Raw genomic sequence first — 21829 nt, 5'->3', positions numbered from 1 at the left:
CCCCAGAGTTAGATGGCCTAATACACAGCCATTTCTTTCTTGTCAATTCTTTAGTTTGCCCACAGGAGGCTTAATAAATGGTTATTGAATTAATTGGCCTCAACTACTCTGGGTGAGGGCTCTGCCTGGGAATCATGGGCTGGGGTGTCAGGAAGTATCCCAGGGCATCTCAGTGGCCATTTCACACACACATCCCAACCCTGTGTGATGATGGTACTTTTAAGGTGGGTGTGATGGAGGAGAAGGTGAAACTGTCCAATCTGAAGAATGTGGACTCAGCAGGCAGCCTGTATCGGAAGTACCAGGAATTGCTGAAAGCCATGCAGAACAAAGATGAGCTCATCAGCCAGCTGGAGGCACAGCTAGAGAAGCAGGTAAGGGCTGACTGCAATGCCCTCTGCAGCGTCTGTAGCCATTGGCCACACCTTCTTGAACAGACCCCCTCTGCTTCAGCCCTCAACTGGTGGGGAGCTCACTCCCTCATGAGACTGTTCTTTCACATGGAGATTTAACTATTAGAAGCGACTTTAGTAGGAGCCAGGCAGGGGATCTAGTGGGGAAAGAACCTTGGAGGACAACCGATCTGTGTTTGAAACCCCTCACTTGTACCTGCTGCTCTCTGACTGTGGGCAAATAAGTCATTGATTCACATTTTACATATCTGTAAGGTGGAAGTTATAATACACCATAGGAATGTCCAGAGAGTGAACTAAGGTATCAGACATGAAGTTGGTGTTTGGTAAAGAGAGCCTGTCTTTTTCCACCCTGGCCTGGTGCCGTGCCAATGGGTGGGAGAGGACACCTGTGGTTATGAGAGCAGCTCAGAGCTGGACAGTCGGCCTTGGTCAGCTGGTTGAACAAAGTTTCTCAGTGAACCTGAGCAGGCAGAGACCAAAGTTGCTGCTTCCCCTGAAAGGCAAGGCCTCTTGTCCTGAGCACATGGGTGCCCAGGAGAGGCCACTGCCCAGCATTCCAGCTACAGTTAGCCCCTTTGCTCCGGAAAGGGTGTCTGAAATATCAGTCTGCCATTACCTGTGCCTGGCCTCCTCCCCTTTACAATCCTATTAACTTCATCTGAATGCTGTGCCTTCTGTCTGTCCTTGGCCTTACCTGCTGGTTATCTTCTGGTGCCAGAGTGCCATTATTTCCAGCAAACAACCTTACAGTGTTACCAGATGACTTTTAATTTTCCACATGTGTGTTCTCCCATGAAGGTCCCAGCTAGTCCTAGAAGTATTTTCCCACCATCACAGGCAAATTCGTAATCATTCATCAGCATTCACTGAACATATCTGTTGTGTGATGTGCCTTTGTATGCTCTGGGGTACCCCAGCAGGGGTTCCTGAAAAATCATGGGAAAATAAAATGTGGACACGTGAAATCTAACCAGTTACTCATTGGTTTTAGATACCTTACCTCCTTTTTGAGTGGTTCAGAGGAGTGGCAGCATCTGGGGACTAGGGGGCAAAATGGTTCCTGCTAAAGCTTAGATCAGAAAAAAATCATTTTACAATAATAAAAGGTCAGAATAGAAAGAATGCTGTTCTACAAGTCCATAGACCTGGTTTTAGTTCCGGCTGTGCTGCCCAAACTGATAGAGTCAAGTCCCCTCACCCTCTGGGCCTCCGTTGCTGCAGCCCTATAAAGAGGGTATCAGACTAGGTCAGGGGTTGGCAGACTTGTCCTTTAAAGGGCCAGTTAGTAAATACTTCTGGCTTTGCAAGCCATGTGGTGTCTGTTGCAGCTCTTCAGCTCTTCTATTGTATCACAAAAAGTAGACAATATGAATAGGCACAGCTGTGTTCCCATACAACTGTATTTATAAAAATAGGCAGGGCAGGGGGAGTGGACCAGGTGGGGGCCTGGATTGTGGCCAGTTTGCAAACCTCTTAAACTGGATAACCTTAAGGTCCTCCCCATGTTCATTGTGAATGTTTCTTGTGTATCAAAGGACAGCATTCCATTTTCATTTTGTTTATTTAGCCAAGCCCTGACATTTAGGTTATTAACCAGTTTGGAGGGTTGTGTGTGTGTGTGTGTGTGTGTGTGTGTGTGTGTGTTTGTTGCTTTATCAAATAATATTGCAACTAATGATTCCTGAACTGTAGGTTTGTTAAATCAGCAGTGTATACGTTTAAAACTTAACAGGGGCACCTGGGTGGCTCAGTCAGTTAAGCGTCTGACTTCAGCTCAGGTCATGATCTCACAGTTCGTGAGTTCACACCCCGCGTTGAGCTCTATGCTGACAGTTCAGAGCCTGGAGCCTGCTTTGGATTCTGTGTCTCCCTTTCTCTCTACCCCTCCTCTACTCATGCTCTGTCTCTCTCTCTCAAAAATAAATAAATATTTAAAAAATTTTTAACTTGACAGATATTATCAAATTGCTGCCCCAAAAGGCCTTGCCAATTTGTATAAGAGGGATTGTTTTCCAACATCCTTGACAATGTAGGATAATATCAGACTTCTAAATAGTGTTAGTCTGATAGAGGAAAATGTTGTCTTTTATGTGCATTTTTAAAATTATGATTGAGGTTGAGCAGCTTTTCATGGTTTTCTTTCCCTTTCTCTGTTGACTTCCTGTTAATATTCTTTTTTGCATGTATTTATCAGTTTGTTCATTTCAGATTAGCCCTCTGTATGTAAGTCATTTGTGTTGTATCATCCCTCAATTGATCTTTTTATTTTGTTTAAGGAAACTTGTTTTTTTTTGTCATATAATTTACAGTGACAGTATAGACTTAGTCTTTTACTTCATGGTTGTTGGGATATGTATCATGCCTAGGAAAGCTTTTCCCACTTTAAGAATATTTTTTAGTGGCACCTGGGTGGTTCAGTCAGTTAAGCATCCAACTTTGGCTCAGGTCATGATCTCGCAGTTCATTAGTTTGAGCCGCCTGACAGCGTGGAGCCTGCTTGGTATTCTCTCTCTCCCTCTCTCTCTGTCCCTTCCTCACTTGCACTCTTGCACTCTCTCTCTCTCTCTCTCTCTCTCTCTCTCAAAATAAATAAACTTTAAAAAAACAGTATTTTTAAAATTCATAAATGGATTTTATTTTTTTCTATTGGGCCACTCCCCTCCAATTGCTTGGTATTCCTTCTTGGGGCTTCCTACCTCCAGTTCACTAAACCGGTGGCTGCTATGACTAATGACAGGCCCTCTCTTTCTTGCAGAAGCAGATGAGAGCTGAAGAAGCCAAAGTTGTCCAAGAAAAAGCTGCAAAGATCAAAGAATGGGTGACCCTGAAGTTAGCAGAGGTGAGCTGAAAACTCATCTCGGGAAGCCTGGGGTGCACATGTGAGTGGGGACCCTCCATCCCCCAGCATTTTCCTGTCTCCTATTTGTGGGGCCTTGACTGATCTCCATTGTGTCAACCATGTGTCCTCCATTCAGCTTAAGACCTGAGACTTGGTACTTTCACTTTTCCCTTCCTCCTGTGCGTGGGCTTCCTTAGAGCTCCTGATTAGCTTTGTGTTTGGGGAGGAGTGAGTCTCACTTCTGAGGTGTCCTGTCATTTTCTTCCTGAGACACACACACCCCTACATCCACCCTCCCCACTTTCTCCTCTGTTCTTTCCATTCTTTTCAACTGGTTTTTATGGTGGTGGTAAAATATACATAAAATTTACCATTTTTACCATCTTTAGTATACAGTTGAGTGGCATTAAGTACTTTCACAGTGTTGCACAACCATTACCACTGTCTATTTCCAAAACTCTCATTACCCCTAAACAGCACCTGGTTGGTACCCATTAGACCCTAGGTCCTCATTCTCTCACCCCCCAGACCCTGACTGCCCCAGTGCTTTTAAAAAAAAATTTTTTTTTTAATGTTTCTTTATTTTTGAGAGAGAGAGAGACAGCATGAGCAGGGGAGGAGCAGAGAGAGAGACAGAATCTGAAGCAGAGTCCAGGCTCTAAGCTGTCAGCACAGAGCCCAGTGTGGGGCTCGACCTCATGAACTGTGAGATTATGAGCTGAGCCGAAGTTGGACACCCAGCCAACTGAACCACCCAGGCACCCCCTGATAGCCCCAAAACTGCTTTTTCCACCTATAGTTGTTCATTTCTTTAGTTCATTGCTTGCTGCAGCTTAATTTCGGAAAACTTGGGGCTGGAGGCTACAGTGCTACTAGCAACAAGAAACAAAAAGCAAAACAAAAGGGAAAGGATTTGAAGTTTGGAAGAGGACAAACATCAACTTTTCTTCCTCTGTCCTGACACAAGTTGTTCTTACATGCAGGAGGTATTGGCTCTTTTTGCCTCCCATGTCCTGCTATGGATGCACACCTCAGGTCCCCTGTTAGACTACAAGTGCCTGGGGACAGAGCTGATACCTGGTTTGCCTCCATATTTGCTTAAAGGTGCTCCAAAAAGTGGGTTGGATTTTATTCAGAAGAAAATGCAGCAACCATAAGATGGGTCTTATAGACAGTACTTTGAGTAAAAGAAGCCAGATCCAGAAGTACATACTGTATAATTCTGTTTATATAAAAATAGGCACCGCTAAGCCAGTGTGTGTGGGGGGTGCATACTTAGATGATGAAACCTAGAAAGCAAGAAAGTGAGTCTCGTACACTTAGAAGAGTGGCTGCCTTTGTGGGGAGGGAGAGGCACGTGGCTGGGAAGGGGCAATCTGTTGCTGACAGTGCTGGCAGCTTCCTGTGTCTTGACCTGCGTGGTGGTCACATGAGTATTCACTTCAGAATCATTTGTTAAGCTGTTCATTGATGTGATATGCAGTTTTCTTTGTATTACGTTTCACTTTTTTTTTTAAAAAAAGGTTAAAATATCTAGAAAAGGTGCAGGCGCTGCCAAATAGAATTCTCTTTCAACCAAAACTGGTTAGCACAGAGGAAGGGGGCAGGTCAGGGCTCCCTGGGAGGGTCAGCCCTGGATTGCTGGGGCACCAAGTGTTCTTTTTCAAAGATTTGGTCTTTAAAAAGAATTTTAATCTTATTTCGAATTCTGTGCCTGAACCTGTAGGCTGAGCATTCTAATAGAAATCTTGATTTTTCTTTTGGGCCAGCTTGAGATGGAAAATCAGCACCTGAGGAGCAGTAATCAGCACCTGGTGGAGCAGGTGGGAGCCCTCCAAGATGCTCTAGAAGGTCAGCAGGCCAGGCTTGGTGTGTGGGCGTGCATGCATGCATGTGTGCACGTGTGCATGCTATGGCGTGGGCCGAACCAAGGGAGCTCTCAATATGCCTGTTTTTCACCCCAACCACAGCTCTTCAGATGCCACCTTCCGGGAAGCTGTTGGTGACCCCCCTGGAATCCCCAGAGCAGGATTCTGGCTCTTCAGGGCCAGGGACCCAGCCGACAGGGCAGGACTGTGGTCCTCAGGCCCCAGGTGCCCTGAAGGCAGCTATGCCTGCACCTTCTACAGGTGTTCTGCAGAGCAAGGACTGTGTTCCTAAATCAGGACTTTCCTTGGAGGATTCGAGTTCCATCATGGTCCGTCCTGGAGAAATATCAGAGGCCAAGACCTTTCCACCTCGCCTGGGAAGAGAGGGCTCTCCCCGCCGGCTATGTGTGAAGCCTCGCACCCATAGACATGGTTCAGCTTCCTGGGGTGAGGGCCTGGTCATTGCTCAGGGTGGGACACTTCCTGGGACAAAGAACTCTGCCAGGGAAGGTGGTCCGGGCTGCAGCCTGACTCTCCCGAAGGCATGGGCCCCCAGCATCCCCCGGGACAGCATCCAGCTGGCCAAGAGGCACCACAGCCAGCCCCAGGTGGGCCCTGGGCCCTTCAAGCACATGGTGAGCATTGAGATTGGGACTCTCTCAGCCCTTTACCCCTCCAGCCTTCCTGAGGTGGAGGCCCGAGCTAAGCACCGGGAGGAACCGGAAAACATGGAGATGGAAGAACAACCCCCAACCGGGAAGAAGGAGGAACAAAAGAGCCTGAAGGCCCCCAGAGCTGAGCTGGAGGAAGTGGATTTGGGCAACAAACCCCCCACACCCCCTCTGCACCGGTTTCCATCCTGGGTAAGAGGTGCAGCCTGGGAGCTGGGCTGAGCGGCGGAGCTGCTCATGGAGTACAGCTTCATGCTGAGCGTGAGACTAGGCTCTCATCCACACAGCCAGCCAGCAAGGGGCGGGGCCAGGATTTGGAGTGATTGGATGGTGGCTGGCTGTCATTTCATGAGTCTGTGCCACACCAAACTGGGTGCTTTGTGCGTTTTCTCATTTAATCTCCACAACCCTTTGAGGTGGTGCAGTGCAGTGGGAAGTGCACAGGTGCTAGAATGAAACCACCAGGGCTGAAGTGCTAACCGTGTGACCTGAGTTGGTCACTGTGTGCCTCAGTTTCCCTGTCTGTAACAGGGGGATAGTAGTGCTCCCCTTACCGGGCTGTTGTGAGAATTGAATGTGATAGCAGGTGCCTTCAGTGATGGTTCACAGTAAGTGTTGGCCGTGATTGTTATTTCCCAGCCTTAGCTTCCTTACTTGTAACGCTGGATAAGAGGAGGTCGTGTCTGGGGGCATTGCCTCAGAATCAGTGATCTGGGGTGGGGAACACTAAGGAGACAAGACCAGCCATACATTAACCTTTACAGAGCTGGGTGATGGCTACATGAGGTCATTCTTTATTCTCTTCATTCCACTTATGTGTCTGTTTGGCATTTTCCATGATACACAGTTAAAAATGGCTGGGAGGGGGTGGGTGGACATGAATGTGTGCAGAGCCCCTCACTTGTGTGAGGAGTCAGGTGCTGTTCCTGTCTGTCCCTACAGACTTGGCCAAAGTCATGTAGTAGTCAGTGAGGAGCCAGGCTTTAAATGCAGGCCCGGCTGCCTCCAGAGCCTGGCTCTCACCTTCCAACTGCACTGCCTCTTGGAGGACGTCACAGAGCCAATGCCAGCTTCTTACTCATGCCGGGACCCCTGGATGCATGTGAGGCAGCGCAGTAGGAGACGTCTGAGTGTCAGGCTCTTGGCAGCCTGGGAGCAGGGTACTGGGGTATGGGAGGGGTGGGTGACACCGCCTTACACCACTGCTTGGGAGAACCGCCTTTTCAGCAGCAACTTCCAGGCTCTCCTTTTGAAATGCTGGTGGTCTGGGCAGCCTCAGCACCCCAGGCATAGGGGCCACATCCTTAGCAGTGCTTGCTGACCAGCACTGATCGCTACGAGGGGGCCTGATGGCTGGAGACACAGCCATGCCTGGGAGTGGAGCCTCTGGGGAGAGCTAGGAGGTCTCTCAAGGCCAGTCTTCAGGTCATATGCTGCTGACCTGTCCCTGAAGCTCCAGGAACATGGGAGTGTCACACAAGTCACCTCCCTGAGAGGAAGGGTGGGGTGGAGGGGCAGCGGGTAGAGAAGGAGCAAAGAAAGGGGTGGGCAGCGCAACAGTGGAGAGGATGTTGGAAAGGAGGGCAGGGCCAGGCCAGGCTGGACCACCGCAGACCATCCCTTTTCTTTTTCATTACTGTCTTATAACTATAAACGCCTAGAATCTTAAAGCAGAGGTGGGCAGTGAGGGAACATTCGGGCAAGAGATGTGACAGGGGGGCTCAGCGGGTGTTACCAGAAAAACATGCTGCTCACATCTGCCATTTTTGCCAAAATACAGCCGTCCACTGTGATGCTGAGAGTAGTTCTTGCATTCTGCCTGTACAGGTTAAGAGTGTGTGTTGGGGGGAGGAGGAGAGAGACACAAGAGGAAAAGGGAGTAAATATGTAAGATGCTCTGGACAACATTTTCCCCATGTGAGCATCAGCGGAGCTCTAGGGGTGAAGGTATGAAGGGGTATCAGGTGTTCCCACAGGCCCTCCCTGCTCTCAGTGGGGCCCTGGGGACCCAGCAATCGGCCATATCAGCCTACGGAGGAGCTGTCTCTTGTTCGCAACTCTCATTGTAACTTGCCCCCAAGAAACACAAGAGAGGTGCCTGCCGTCTCTTCTCAGGTGGGAACCCCCCTGGGCAGTGACCATCTGAGAGGAAATCAAGACTAGAAACTGGAAATTGAGGGGCGCATTTCTCAGGGGAATAAGGCAGATATACTGATTCACCAATTCAAGCATGTAGAGCCCTTTTTCTATTGGTTCTCAAAACAACCTCGTGATTTAGGTAGATAACTTTTGTAAAACACTCAAGCTTTGCTTGCATTCTGTCTGTGAAATTAGAGGAATTCCGTGACCAGGATTGGCAGGAATAGTCTCTTCCTGGGACCCCTTTCTTCACTGCCCTGGTCGCTTACCTTCCCCTCCCTCTGCTCAGCTCAGGGGAGGTCCCACCTGGCCCTTTCTTCCCCACGTGCTCCAGAGCTGCTGCTGCTGCTCTCTGGGGGGACACCCCAGTAGCACCCCATGGCCCATCCAGCCCCAGGCCCCAGCCCCGCTGCCTCCTTGAGCCAGCCAGGCCCACCTTCCCTGGTCCTTGTGACTTCCGTGTCACCTGAGAGGGTCTTTATTTCTCTCTGCCTTAAGTGGAGAAGAGAGAGTTGTAAAAGCACAGGCAGAGCTTCTGGGTTGTTTGATCAAAACCATTAGGAAAGCTCCCTATGGCTATGGGCCTGTTTCAGACCCAGGAACACCAAGGGGTAAAGGAAGAGCTGAGGGTGAGGGTTCCCGTCAATGTGTCTTCTACAGCGAGGTTCAGGGTCCCAGGTGAGCTTAGACAGGCTTTGCAGGTTGGGCCTAACCATGAATGTAACGTTGTTAATGTCAGAAAAAACTGTGTCCCAGCTTCCAAACAACTGGCTTACAAAAGGGCATGCCCTTGCCACGGGGCTCAGACTTCCTCATTGTCAACTCCCCAGCTTCCAGGGGTGAGAGCCAGAGACCCAAGGCCTCTAAAATGGGTAAGATTCAGAGAAACAGGTCACTGACCTTCTCCTCTTGAACTTCCTTGGGTGGAGGCAGGAGAAGAACTGAATATCTATTGGACGCTGATTTTATTCCAGGTGTCAGATGTTTACATTAATGATTTTATTTAATTTTTGTAACAGCCTGACAGGTGAGTACTACCTCCACTTCAGAGCTGAGGGAAAGGAAGCTCAGATATAACTTGCCCAGGATTACCCCACCTGTAATTGACTGAACCTGGATGTGGACCCACATCCACAGCCATGGTTTTACCTCCACGCCCGGGAGGGGCTGGGCTGGGCACGGAGCTGGACTCTGACCCTCTGGGGTCTCCCATTCCAGGAGAGCCGGATCTACGCGGTGGCTATGGCTGGCATGCGGCTCTCGGACGCATCTCCCAGAACTATTGCCACCTGTTGTGGTGAGTCCCAAGTGAGCCCCACATGGTAGACAGGGTGGGTATGCAGGGAGAGGACTCTGAGCAACACCCAGGTCCAATGTCACCCGGGCACCCTGTTCCCTCCCTCCTCCAACAGGTGAGGTTCAGTGAAATCACAGCCAGGGCTACCTAGCCAGGGGAAGGAAAAGGAAGCTGTGCAGGGTAGGAGTTGCTCATTACATGCTGAGTGGGACGTGGCCTTGAACACCAATTACAGAGCTGAAAGAGACGTTAGAGACGGGGTCTCCAGCCCAGCCTCCCACCTGCACTGGCTTCCCCTCTGTGGTGCCCAGGACTGGGAGGGGGCAGGGAGAGCTCCCCCTCCCTCCCCTCCGCTTCCCCTACCCCATGCCTTGATTTCGATGAGCCCCCCTGAAGGAACCGCGTCCATACCCTCTGGCTCCTGGGTCACTGGCCAGCCACTGAATCCCCACAGTGATGTGACGGCTCTGTAGTCTCATGGTTGGTAACTCACCTTCACAAGAGTGGGACTGAGGAAATCCTCAGTCTGAGGACTGCCACCCTACCTATCCCCTGCAGTGCTCTTTCAAGGAACTTTCTGTGTGGATCTTCTCAGTCTGCCCAGGTCTCTGCTACTGCAGTCTCCTGAGTGAGTTACTAACTCATCCTCCTTCCCTACCCCCTCCAGCTTCAAGCCCTCCTGCCCTTGCGTCCCCTGGGCCTTTCTCTGGCCTTGTCTACAAGAATGTCACTGTGCCTGTCTACACGGCCCTGAAAGGGGTAAGAAGCTGCTGTCCGAGGAGGGGGTGTTCCATTCGGGAGGCCCGTTCATTCAGCTCTAGGGTCAGGTTTCTGCACACACGTGACTCTGAGCAGGGAGCTCAGCCCCCATATGTATGTCGTTTCAATTTTAGTATTTATTAGATCTTAATTATAAAACTTGTATGTTTACAAAAACTTGAATCTGTATAATCTTGGGCAAAGTGGAAGGTTAATGTTAGGCTTATGCCTGCTCCACCTCTCCTTCCCATCTTTTCAAATGTCTGTCCTGGGAGGGCCTCTTCCAGAATCTCATACGTGTTCAAACATACATTCCTATGTGTACACTCAGAACATCGCTACATATTTTTTTGAGTATAGTTGGCACACAATATTACATTAATTTCATATTTATGTATTTTTTTAAACAAAAGTCAGGTATAACTGCAACATAATGTTTTCATACACATTTTTTTCTCCTTTTGTTACTGGTTTTTGATATCCAAACAGTAAGACTTTGTAAAACTTTTTATAGAAGAATCAGAAAGCAGAGGCACCTGGGTGGCCCAGTTGGTTGAGCATCTGACTTCGGCTCAGGTCATGATCTCACGGTTCGTGGATTTGAGCCCCACATCATGCTCTGTGCTGACAGCTCAGAGTCTGGAGCCTGCTTTGGATTCGGTGTGTCTCCCTCTTCCTGGTCCTCCCCAACTCATGCTCTGTGTCTCTCAAAAGTAAACATTAAAAAAAAAATTTTTTTTAAGTCAGAAAGCCAAAAGTGAAATTTTCTTTCACATTGCTTCTCCCTAATTCTTCACCCCAGAGGCGGCTATCTTTAATGGTTTGGTGTTTATTCTGTGAGACTTTCTGACACATTTACAAATATCATCTGTCTCTGTCACACACACGCACACTTGCACACAGAGGGGATCATATTACACATGTCCTACTCTTTGCTTGTTCATGCTATCTTCCTGCTGTGCCTCCACGCACAGCTCTGCCTCCTCTTTTAGGGCTGGACAGTACCCCTGGTGTAGGTGCCCCATAACTACCTTAATCTGTCCTCCACTGATTGACAATTTAGGTCTTCTCTTGTTTTTCTCTAAAATTAGTGCTGTGATGAACATCATTGTGCAGATATATATCTCCGTGCACTTACACATAATGTATACTATTTCCATAGGAATGGAGTTTTAGAGGTGAAATTTATGGGTAAATGATAGGCATGTTTTCAGTTTTGGCAGGTTGTACCAAATTGCCTTCTGAAAGGTTCTGTCGTGCTACGGAGTATCTTTCCCCCCCGCACTTTCACCAACATTGAGATGGTCTTTTTAAATGTTTGCCCCCTGAGATGGCTTCTTGTTTCCTTATCCCCACATGTATTTATAAAGCTCCTCACACTTGACCCGTGGTGTGGCATTCTGGACCCCTAGTGGTGGGAGCAAGGGACACAGCCGCCAGGTGTTCAGCCTAAATGGGGTGGCTCCTTCCGGGACCACAGAGGATGATGTGTGGGGGCGGGAGGCCCAGGGGGAGCACGGAGGTGAGGACATGAGAGTAAGGTCGGGGCTGTGCTGGCCACACCCTGGGCACATGGAGCTGGAGTACAAGTGCCCATGGGAAGGGGCTCGTTTTGCAAGGGGAGGTGCAGTGCGGGAGGGCCTGTCTTGCAGAGAGCCATGCAGATCAGCACCATGCCCTTTGTGGACGAGTCCTCTGGGTCCGACGATGACTGCAGCTCTCAGGCGAGTTTCCGAACTTCGGTGTCCTGCTCTGAGTCCAGGAAGACCAGTGGACTGGGCAGCCCCCGGGCCATCAAGAGAGGTACAGAAGAGGGAACAGAAAGGTGCAGGAAAGCAAGCAGCCCCTCACCTCCTCCCATGGTTGGGTGTGTCTGGGGGTCCCTGCCTGATCTCTGCCCATGACCCTCAACTCCAGACTCAAAGGTCCTGGGTCAGTGAGGAAGGCTCTGCAGCTCCCGGGCTGTGGAAGCTAAGGGAGGTTTGGGATCTAGGCCTTGATAACTCCTCCCTCAGCAGGCGTCTCCATGTCCTCGCTGAGCTCCGAGGGCGACTACGCCATCCCCCCAGATGCCTGCTCGCTGGACAGTGACTACTCAGAGCCTGAGCACAAACTACAGCGCACCTCGACCTTCTCCACTGAGGGGCTGGGCCTGGGCGGGGTGAGCTGGGAGCGTGGCCCTGCACCCCACAGGCAGAGTCAGGGCAGGGTGGGAGCAGACCCCTATGAGATGAGGGCTCCCAGGGGAATGGTGAGGGCCAGGGCAGGGGGCCACAACAGATGTGAGGAGTGGGCTGGGGGTGTGCAGCTAGGAAGTCGAGTACACGCAGACCCTGTGAGGAAGGAGAGGGAGTCTAGTGAGCTCCTTATCAAACCAGGGATGGCCAGTGGGAAAGCCCACTGTGGCTCACCATGTTACCTCGTTTTAGCCTCACGCTGGCCCTGGAATGCTGAGAGCTGACATTTACTGAGTTCCTACAGAGTGCCAGGCACCGTGCTCAGTGCTCTTCATGCCCAGTCTCATGTGTCCTCACCATCCTCAGGACGCTTAACCCCATTTTATGGATAAGAAGCTTGAGGCTCAGAGGCATGCTGCAGACTCACATCACTCATTCCCCAGCCCTTGCCCCACACCACCGTGCCACTGTGTCTTCGTCTCCCCTCTGCCCCAGCCTGGCTGGTGTGCCCCTTGTTCCCCAAACCTCACTCTCCCTCCCTGCTGCCTACAATGGCCTTTTCCTCCTCTTGGCTGGTCTTTGAAGGAAAGCTGACTTTTCCTTCCAAGGCCAGTCCAGATCTGGCTCTTCCCAAAGCCCTTCCTGGCCAGCCTGTCCCTCATGCAGCCCCTGGTCTGCAGTCAGGTGTTGTCTTCCCCAGCCAACAGGACCCTTCCATAGCGGGACTACCTTTGCTTTAGGCTGGTTCTGTCTGAACCCTTAGCAGGGCATGGTGCCCTGAAAATACATAGAGTAGGTACTCAATAGTTTGTTTTTAATTGATGACAAAGCAGTGACTCTCAACTGGGCCATTTTGGCCTGTGTGACATTTACAAACCCCAAGTGATTCCCTTTTTCTGTCTCCCCCTTGTCCCCCTATACCCTCCCACCCCTGCAGGAGTCACTGGAGAAGTCAGGCTACCTGCTAAAAATGGGGAGCCGGGTGAAGACATGGAAGAGGCGCTGGTTTGTCCTGAGGCAGGGACAGATTATGTACTACAAGTCCCCGGTGAGACCCTCCTTCCCCAGAACAGTACTCAAAAGGCCCCACCCCAAACTCAGAACTGTGTGATGAGCTGGAAGAGGGGCGGTGTGGCCCACGGCCGGAGGGCTAGGTCTGGCAGATGGGGAGAGGCGACCTGGCTGGGCACCCGAGGCTTTGAGCCTTACATGGGGCCATGAGGCTGGTCACTGGTTCCTGGAGTGAGATCAGGCATGGAGCAGTCAAAGGCAGGAAGGCAGAAGGACCAAGTCTCTTGTGCAGCTCCAGCTGATTGTCAGTGGCTGACTGAACACCATGTTGAGGATTCTGGGTCTGTGTCATTCAATGAGTAGGCATGCAGTGATTGATTAGTAGGGTGTGCAGGCACACTGGAAAGGGTAATGGGGATGTGTTTGCCACTTATTTGCCACACTTGGTATAATGGATGTAACAGAAAGAATTTAAAGGCTCTATAGCTCAGTAATAACCTAGTGGCTTCTGACCCAGTTTTAAAGGCTCAATCTGTGCTTTTTGAGGCTTGGGTCAGGATCCATGCCTTTAATCATTGCTCCATTTAGCTAGAACCAGGATCCCATCCTGGGATTGTTCTAGCTAGAACAAGTTACCCATCATACCATAGCCCAGGAAAGCTTAGGAATCGCTTTCCCCTTTGCCTGGGACCTGGAGTAAGATCTGAGGGAGAATGATGTGCTCTGAGAAGACTTGTACCATTTTCCTCCCCATTCCTGTCTTTACAGAGTGATGTCATCCGGAAACCTCAGGGTCAAGTGGAACTGAATTCCCGTTGCCAAATTGTTCGAGGGGAGGGTGCACAGACATTCCAGGTGGGTGTTGCTAGCGGCTAGGATTTTAGACACAGGAGGTGCTAAGTTTGGCTATGACTATGATAGAGACAAAGATGAGGCAAAATGAGCATGTGAGGAAAGCATCATGTGCTTGTGATCCTAATTTGAGAGTACTGGGAAGGAAGAAGAGACAGTACAGGTAAGAGAGATCGGGAGAAAACAGTAAGGAAAAGAAGGGAGGGAGTATCGAGGTGGGAAGTAGGAAGGCCCAGTGGTTTCAGGGATTTGTGCCACCTCAGAGCCGGGTCCCTGGCATTCCATCCTCCTGTCTCCCTGCCGATGGCCCCCAATCTGTCCTCCGCAGCTTATCTCTGAGAAGAAAACCTATTACCTGACGGCTGACTCACCCAGCCTGCTGGAGGAGTGGATCCGAGTGCTGCAGAGCCTGCTCAAGGTCCAAGCCATTGGGCCTCCGGCCCTGCCGCAGGGTGGCATCAAGCCCACGGTGAAGGGCTGGCTGACTAAGGTATGGGAGGGACTGGTGGGGTGGAACGTGGGCCCTGAGAGCCAGGGGAGCCAGGAGCTTGGGTCCTGCCCTCCTTACAGCTCCTGTCTGCAGGAATTTGTTTATTTCTAAACAGGGATTAGCCGGTTGGCCTCATAAAGTGTCTGTGAATGAAAACAGAGACCAGGGTTGTTAGCACAGCTATTATCAAGACAGGAGGGAAAGGAAGGTCTTGAACCTATTTAAAGCTTATTAGGAGTTGCTCCTCACCCCCACCCGTGTCTACCATGCCTCAATATGAATAGTGGGAGGCTCTGATGTAGGCAAGGTAGGTGTGGCCCTTCAAAGACAGACTATCCCAGGCCTGCCCTAAAGGTGTTTGAGGTCGGGCTCTTCAGAGCACTTGTTAACCCCAAGAAAATGGAAGTTAACAAGGAAGCACATTAACTAGAATGCCATCAGGAAGTAAAGCCACTTGTTTGAGCAAGCTCAGTAGTCTTGACTCTCTCTCTGCCTCTGCTTCCCCATTCATTCTGTGTTTCTGTCAATCTCCTCTGTCTGTTGCTCACTTGCTGTTCCCTAGTGATTTACATTTTCTGAAAGGTGTTAGCCTGCCCTGGATGGCCTTGCCTTCCCTCTTGGCATCCTTAGAGCTGACTAGCAAGTTTTTCCTGTGTCCATATTCCTGAGGTGGGACATCTGATTGACCTGGTTAATCTTTTAGTGGCATGTGGTGCAAGGGTGAGTGGGGTGTTACAGGGTATGTGCCACAGACTTGTGCTGTGGAAGGGCTGCTTCTGTTAGTTGGGGGTCTGGGTGGCATCTCCACTAAGGACCAGGGGTTTTGAGATCTGCCTCCCTGTGACTTCTCTTTGCCAGTCCTGAATTTACTTCTGGGATTACCTGGTTCTAATAATGCTGTCTTAATTTCTGTCTTCCAGGTAAAACATGGCCATTCCAAGCTGGTCTGGTGTGCTCTTGTTGGGAGAACCTTCTACTACTATCGGAGCCATGAGGACAAGGTACTCCCTGGCTTCCAGACAGCACCTACTCTCTTCTTTCCCCAGACCACATTCCTGTGGCTCCACGTCCTGATGGAAGGCCCCAGTTTTTCCCTCCACTGCATCTAATCCCACCACAAGTACAAAGCTAGCTGGCTAGATCCCTCTAGACTGAATGGCTCACAGATTTCCACCTGTGTGGTCTAACTGTGCTTCTCCAGGCAAGCCTCAGCTAGGGAGCTGTAGTTAACCCTCTGGTCTGGTGACCAGGCCACATCCATGATGCCCAGCCAAACAGGGACCGAGGGTTCAGAGAGAAGACACTGCCCTGTTCCCTGCTGGCTCTCCCATTCATGGAAGGCTCATGTCCACAGCGACCCCTAGGCCATCTGCCTGTGCGGGATGCACGCATAGAGGAAGTAGATCGATCCTGTGACTCAGACGAGGACTATGAGGCTGGAGGAACCAGGAGGTTGCTTTCCTCTCACTGCACCCTGGTGATTCACCCCCCAGAGCACAGCCCCACCTACCTCCTCATTGGCACCAAGCATGAAAAGGTAAGGGAGAGGGCTGGGCCTCCATGGCCAAGAGTGGTCCTGTGTTTCTCATCTTCTCCTTTTCCTTTCTCAACCTCCCCAAATTCAAGTGTCTTTCCTTCTGGACATTTTGGCAACTAGTACTAATTCCCTGATTATTCCTTATACTATTCCTTATACTGAAGTCACTCTCAGTGACAAGCACTCTCAGTGACCCCCATCTCCACTGGGGTCATGAGATAGCACCTCAGGCATAGAAACTTGGGTTCATGTTCACCTGATTCCAAGTCTTTCCTCTTTGAGACTGTTGGCTTTGACTTGTGCCAGCCAAACTAGCCTAACTTCACCCTGAGCTTGACCCTTTCAAGGAAGCTTCTCTGGAGCTCTTGCCTCCAATCTTCCCACTCCAGCCTCATCAGATGGCTTTCCATCCCCTTCCAGGACACGTGGCTTTACCACCTCACAGTGGCTGCAGGCGGCAGCAGTGCCCAGGTTGGCACTGCCTATGAGCAGCTCATTGGAAAACTGATGGATGGGGAGGGAGACCCAGGTAAGGCAAGGGTGGCCATCACTGCTTGGGTTGGAGGGTGGTGGCTGGGTGATGGTTGGTCAGAAATCCAAAGAAAGCATTTCTGTGCCCTGAAGCTGTTGTAAAACCATCTAAGCCACAGAAGGGCATTCCCATCCAAGCTCCAGAGCCCCTGTTTCTGGTGAGATTCTGAGGTGACCACTCTGTATTTGGGGGAGTTTATTTGGGAAGCACACTTTGTAGTGGGTCAGTGTTTTACAGTGTTCACTGCAGCTTTGCTGGCTGGGCAGAGAGTTGAGGAGAGAAGGAAGCTAGTTAATAGAGTTTGTTAATCAATGAATGAAGCCTAAACTGGGATTAGACTAACCTAAGCCTAGGGTGTCACAGGGTCTTTATTTTGCTACTGATTCTCAGGACCCTGAGGAACTAATGGCACACACCGCACATCCCTTCACTGCTCCTTGTGTGTTCCATGCCGATATGCAGTCTGTCCATACCTGACACTGCAGGGAAGGGCCTCTCCCGCACACACATACTTGGACATGGATACCCCCAGCCTCACACGCTCACCCCCACTGCAGCCCCATGAGCAAGGCCACCTTCCTGTAAGCCATGCTTGTGAGCGTGCTAGATGCAGTGCACAACTGCATCCCCCACACTCTGCAGATATAAACCCAGTGCACTCTGACCCAGTTAACCCTTGCTCTCTTCACAAATCAAAGTGTGAGTGGAGGTGGGAGGCAAGTTCCCTCACCCCTGATGCTGTGCTTTGGGCAGATTCCCCTCTCTGGAGGCACCCCATGCTGTGTTACAGCAAAGACGGGCTGTACACATCCCTCACCACCCTGCCCTCCGAGGCCCTGCAGACCGAGGCTCTCAAGCTCTTCAAGGTAAAGCGGGAGTGGAACCCAGGCCACCAACAGGTGGTGCCCTCTCCATGTGCCCGGGCTCTCCCCGGAGCAGTTTGCCCACCTTGGTGGTGCTCAGGTAGAAGAGACCCATGCACTTAGGGGGAGCTCACAGAAGGATCTGAATGGAAGGGAAAGAGTCCCACAGGGCCCCCCTCAGTCAGTTATGGTAGGGAGGCATGCCTGGCTTCCTTGGGAGGTGCAGGTGAAACTCCTCCTTGAGGAGCTCCCCTTCTCCTGAACAGCAGGAAATGCCAGGTGTATGTTGCTTCTGGACCTCAAAGATTCTGACCTAATTTTACAGTGTTCTTTGTATCCGTCTGAATGTTCTCTAAAAAAAAAAAAAAAAAAAAAAAAAAAAAAAAAAAAAAGTCTTGCTTATATTATGGACATATTTAGAGAAGGATTCTATCCCGGAGTAGGCTGCTCAGCAGGCAGACATGCTCTCAAGCAGTGACAGTGCTCCCTCTTAGAAAGGACTTCCTGCAGTGAACTGGAGCCGCCTCTCTGGAGCCCTGGGGGGACGGCCCAATCTGCCCACTGTCACCAAGGATGCTAGTCAAGGGGCTGTTGGTCTGCCCGTGCCCACTGCCATTTCTGTGCCAGTCCTGCCAGCTGTTCATCAATGTGCCTGTGGAAGCGGCCTCCGTGGACTACCATGTATCCCTGGCCCAGACGGCGCTGCAGGTGTGCCTGGTCCACCCTGAACTGCAGAGCGAGATCTATTGCCAGCTCATGAAGCAGACCAGCTGCCGCCCACCTCAGAAGTACTCCCTTATGCAGGTGGGGCATCCTGGGGCAAAACAGCTGACGGGCCATGGGCAGGGGCCGCCCGGGAGCCAAGAAGGGGGGAAGAGAGGATGAGGCAGGTACCCACTAAGCCTGGTGGCCAGTGGGCAGCCTCCATGCTCAAAGCTGCCTTAGTACAGCTGCTCTGTCTGCGTGCCTTCTGGATGTCTGTGCATAGTCAGATTGTGTAACTGCTGTCCTGGATGAAGCCTGACCAGGAGGGGCCATCCTGCTGTCCACAGTAGGTTGGGGGCCCTGAGCCTTGGTAGCTCAGGACTGAGGGCGGGCGTTGCCGCAGAGCCAGCACCCACCCTGTGCCGCTTGTTCCCTGGCAGTGCTGGCAGCTCCTGGCTCTGTGTGCCCCACTTTTCCTGCCTCAGCACCACTTCCTCTGGTACATCAAACAGCAGTTCCAGCGCCACGCAGATCCCACGTGAGTGAGCGTGCTTCCCTGTGCCACTCTAGCACTGTTGACTGGCATAGTGAAGAGGGATGGGGGACCAAGATGGGTCAGGTCACCCTGCCCCTGTGATTTGCACAGTGGTCATGGAGACATGCGACCTCAGTGCATGTACACAGATGGGCATGCGGAGGCCTGGGCCACTCTGCACGCCAGTCCGGGTAGGTGTGTTTTGTGGATGTGCTCACATGAAGCTCTAGTGTCCCCAAGTCATCCCCACATTTTCATGGTCTATTGCCATGTTTTTCTGGCTTCTGGAGGAAATCTCTCGGCCAGCAACCTGTGGCATATAGGCCCTGAATGACAAATTAGGACCCCGGACCAGACTGTCGGGGCTTTTTTCACAGCCTGCCCAGCTGCAGATTTGATCTTGGCTAGGTCAGGGTAGGCGACCAAGGTGTCAAGATGGCAGGGGTGAGTGAGTGGATTCCCTGGGATTCTCTTCTTTCTTCCCGTCTTTTCAGAAATGAAACTGGCCAGTATGCCACCTACTGCCAGCGGGCGGTAGAGCGGACCCTGCAGGTGGGGGAGCGGGAGGCCAGGCCATCACGCATGGAAGTGGTGTCCATCCTGCTGCGCAACCCCTTCCACCACTCCTTGCCCTTCAGCATCCCCGTGCACTTCGCCAACGGGACTTACCAGGTAGGGAGACCGCGTGGGCTCCCTCTCCCGAGTTGTCTCGTGTCACTGGCCCAGAGAGCATCTTTGGGCCATGTGGGTGCTAAACCTCCTTAGGCTGGGCAGACTCTTTTTGTTTTGTTTTGTTTTGTTTTGTTTTATTTATTTCTAGGAGAGAGAGGGAGAGACAGCGTGAGCAGGGGAGGGTCAGAGAGAGAGGGAGTCACAGATTGAAACAGGCTCCAGGCTCTGAGCTGGCAGTCAGCACAGAGCCCGACGCGGGGCCCGAACCCACGAACCGCGAGATCATGACCTAAGTGAAAGTCGGACGCTTAACTGACTAAGCCACCCAGGCGCCCCATGGCTTGGCAGACTCTTAATAGGCAAACCAGCAGGACGAGCCTGGGGTGTGGAGGTGGAGGTGGGAACATTAGTGCCGGCGTGGAGGGATAAAGGAGCTTGAACTCCAAAAGTGCTTGGCTCTTTGGCACCTGGGAAGTAGATCTTTAGAAGCCACTGCATGAATGGGGAAGCCGAGACCTTGACCAAGAAAGGGGCAGGACAGAAGGCCTCCAAAAGAGCAGCAGTCTGCCTCCAGCTTACAGCAGGCCACTCGTCCCTGAAGCACTCAACCTCTGCCTGTGACTATGGAGACCAGCTTCCTTTGGCTTTTGCATTTGCCCTTGCTCCTTTCAGCCAAGCCTTTCCACCTCCCAGACTGACACGCGTCCACTAGCCGTAATGAGTTCCTCTTGGGAAGTTTCCTCTGGGACTAAACACCTCTCCCACGCAGGTGGTCGGTTTTGACGGCTCCTCCACAGTTGATGAGTTCCTCCAGCGTCTGAACCAAGAGACGGGCATGAGGAAGTCATCCCACTCTGGCTTTGCCCTCTTCACAGATGACCCTTCTGGCAGGGACCTGGAACACTGCCTGCAGGGGAGCATCAAGGTGATGGCCTCCACATAAGCCAACTGAGCCTCTCCTGGAAGACCTCCAGGCTTCAGGGTTTTGGTGGTGGGGAAAAAGTCCCCTGGATGGTGCCTTACTGTCCCCTAGTCTGTTGGGTTTGGAGTCCAAGGTGCTCCCTCAGGCCAGCATTTCTGTGGCATCCTAAAACATACCTGTACAGGCAGAAAAAAGTTGTGTGTGCTCTTGTCTCCATACCCCTCCTGCCCTTGAAGGGCTGTGCGGTGTCCAAGGGAAAAGCTGCTTCTCAGCTTGGTGTAAAAAGGATAGGGAAGCATGTGTCAGCAACAGCTCTAACCAGGGCTGCTGCCAGTCACATATCCCCACGCGGAGGTGGGCAGCTGTATGCCTAGATCCACTGCATGTGGTGGTGTTCACTGGCCCCTCACTCTTCCCATCTGCCAGGGCCTGTGCCGTGCTTACAGGTTCAAGCACATTTTAAGCAGGTAGGTCTATATGGAACCTCTATAAGTAAAGGACCCTTGAATGGGATTTCATACCTGTCTTGTCTGGCGTTAGCACCGTGGGGGATGTGAAGGGTTTGTGGGGACATATTGTAGCACTGATGAGTATGAGTGATTTGGTTCTGGGTCTGCTCTTTTTATGGCAGTAGGGCAAAGGCTTTTATAATCTTTTATTTACCATTGCCTGGAAAAACTTGCCACATATTTTTTATAAATGTCGGGAGGTCTGTTTGGCTTTGTTACACAGTAGGCCTCTGGGTATACTTGTTGAAGAGAATAGCAGTTGGTGGAATGGAAATGGAGCTGGTAATATGAGCCCATGGTTTTTGACTGAGGCCTGCCTGGCTTCTGGGAAGGTCACCTCAGGTGCTAAGGCCAGTAGGGGCAGCCTTCCGTGCTTTGCTGCTCACGCCACGCCCGGGGCTCTACCTCTGTCTGTGAGGTGGTTGTAGACCCTCTGGTCCCAGGCACGTGAGGCCTGCAAATCAGCCTCCTAATGGAGGCTGCCCCCAATTGGACCTTGTTCTCTTCATCAGGGGCTTTAATGACTTTCCTCTCTTGCCTCTTTAAGATCTGCGATGCCATCTCCAAGTGGGAACAGGCCCTGAAGGAGCTGCACTCTGGAAAGGCTGAGGGTGGCACACGTGTGGTGAAGCTGATGTACAAGAACAGGTCCTGAGCACCGCCTGAGGGTGGGGCCAAGCCTGAGGGCTGCCACTGGGGTGCCACTTGTCACTCCCCCAACTGGATGACCTGTGCTGGACAGGCAGTGGATCCACAAATAGAACACTATGTAGTGGACATGAGTTGGGGGCTCTGCTGACGCTCTTGGTGACCCTGGACAGCTCAGGCTCTCTATCCCTGTACCGCATGTGTGTACACTCCCACACATCTGCACACACACACACACACACACACACACACATGCACACACGCATACTCCTGCCAAGAAAACAGACCAACCTTGTGCGATGGCTGCATGTGTTCCATTAAGAGAGTGAAACTTTGTATAAGCACTAGATATTTAAGGCTAAAGAATAAATAGCTCCTATAACAGTT

At 51.3% G+C, this 21829-nt stretch overlaps 1 protein-coding gene across 9 annotated transcripts in view; it reads left to right on the top strand.

Annotated features, from left to right (window-relative positions):
- The window catches only part of PLEKHH1 (pleckstrin homology, MyTH4 and FERM domain containing H1), a 50074-nt gene that overhangs the window by 20695 nt on the left and 7550 nt on the right, over window positions 1–21829 (top strand). For 6 of the 9 annotated variants that reach the window (XM_039240685.1, XM_039240684.1, XM_039240686.1 and 3 more), the window contains 20 exons: window positions 225–374; window positions 3172–3255; window positions 5025–5106; window positions 5226–5986; window positions 9152–9230; window positions 9898–9989; window positions 11642–11792; window positions 12005–12150; window positions 13104–13214; window positions 13946–14032; window positions 14358–14519; window positions 15440–15520; window positions 15874–16056; window positions 16477–16585; window positions 17342–17454; window positions 18079–18255; window positions 18597–18694; window positions 19186–19363; window positions 20133–20288; window positions 21342–21442. In XM_039240685.1, the coding sequence (XP_039096616.1) occupies window positions 225–374; window positions 3172–3255; window positions 5025–5106; window positions 5226–5986; window positions 9152–9230; window positions 9898–9989; window positions 11642–11792; window positions 12005–12150; window positions 13104–13214; window positions 13946–14032; window positions 14358–14519; window positions 15440–15520; window positions 15874–16056; window positions 16477–16585; window positions 17342–17454; window positions 18079–18255; window positions 18597–18694; window positions 19186–19363; window positions 20133–20288; window positions 21342–21442 (3101 nt within the window). Of the gene's footprint in view, window positions 1–224; window positions 375–3171; window positions 3296–5024; window positions 5107–5225; window positions 5987–9151; window positions 9231–9897; window positions 9990–11641; window positions 11793–12004; window positions 12151–13103; window positions 13215–13945; window positions 14033–14357; window positions 14520–15439; window positions 15521–15873; window positions 16057–16476; window positions 16586–17341; window positions 17455–18078; window positions 18256–18596; window positions 18695–19185; window positions 19364–20132; window positions 20289–21341; window positions 21443–21829 lie in introns of those variants that run through there. The other 3 variants (XM_039240689.1, XM_039240687.1, XM_039240692.1) reach the window with 3 other exon arrangements.

This window comes from Hyaena hyaena, unplaced genomic scaffold (assembly GCF_003009895.1).
Source record: "Hyaena hyaena isolate Hyena2069 unplaced genomic scaffold, ASM300989v1 scaffold_179, whole genome shotgun sequence".
Lineage (NCBI taxonomy): Eukaryota > Metazoa > Chordata > Mammalia > Carnivora > Hyaenidae > Hyaena > Hyaena hyaena.
The sequence above is the reverse complement of the archived record's forward strand: the minus strand, read 5'-3'. Positions and strand labels throughout refer to the sequence as shown.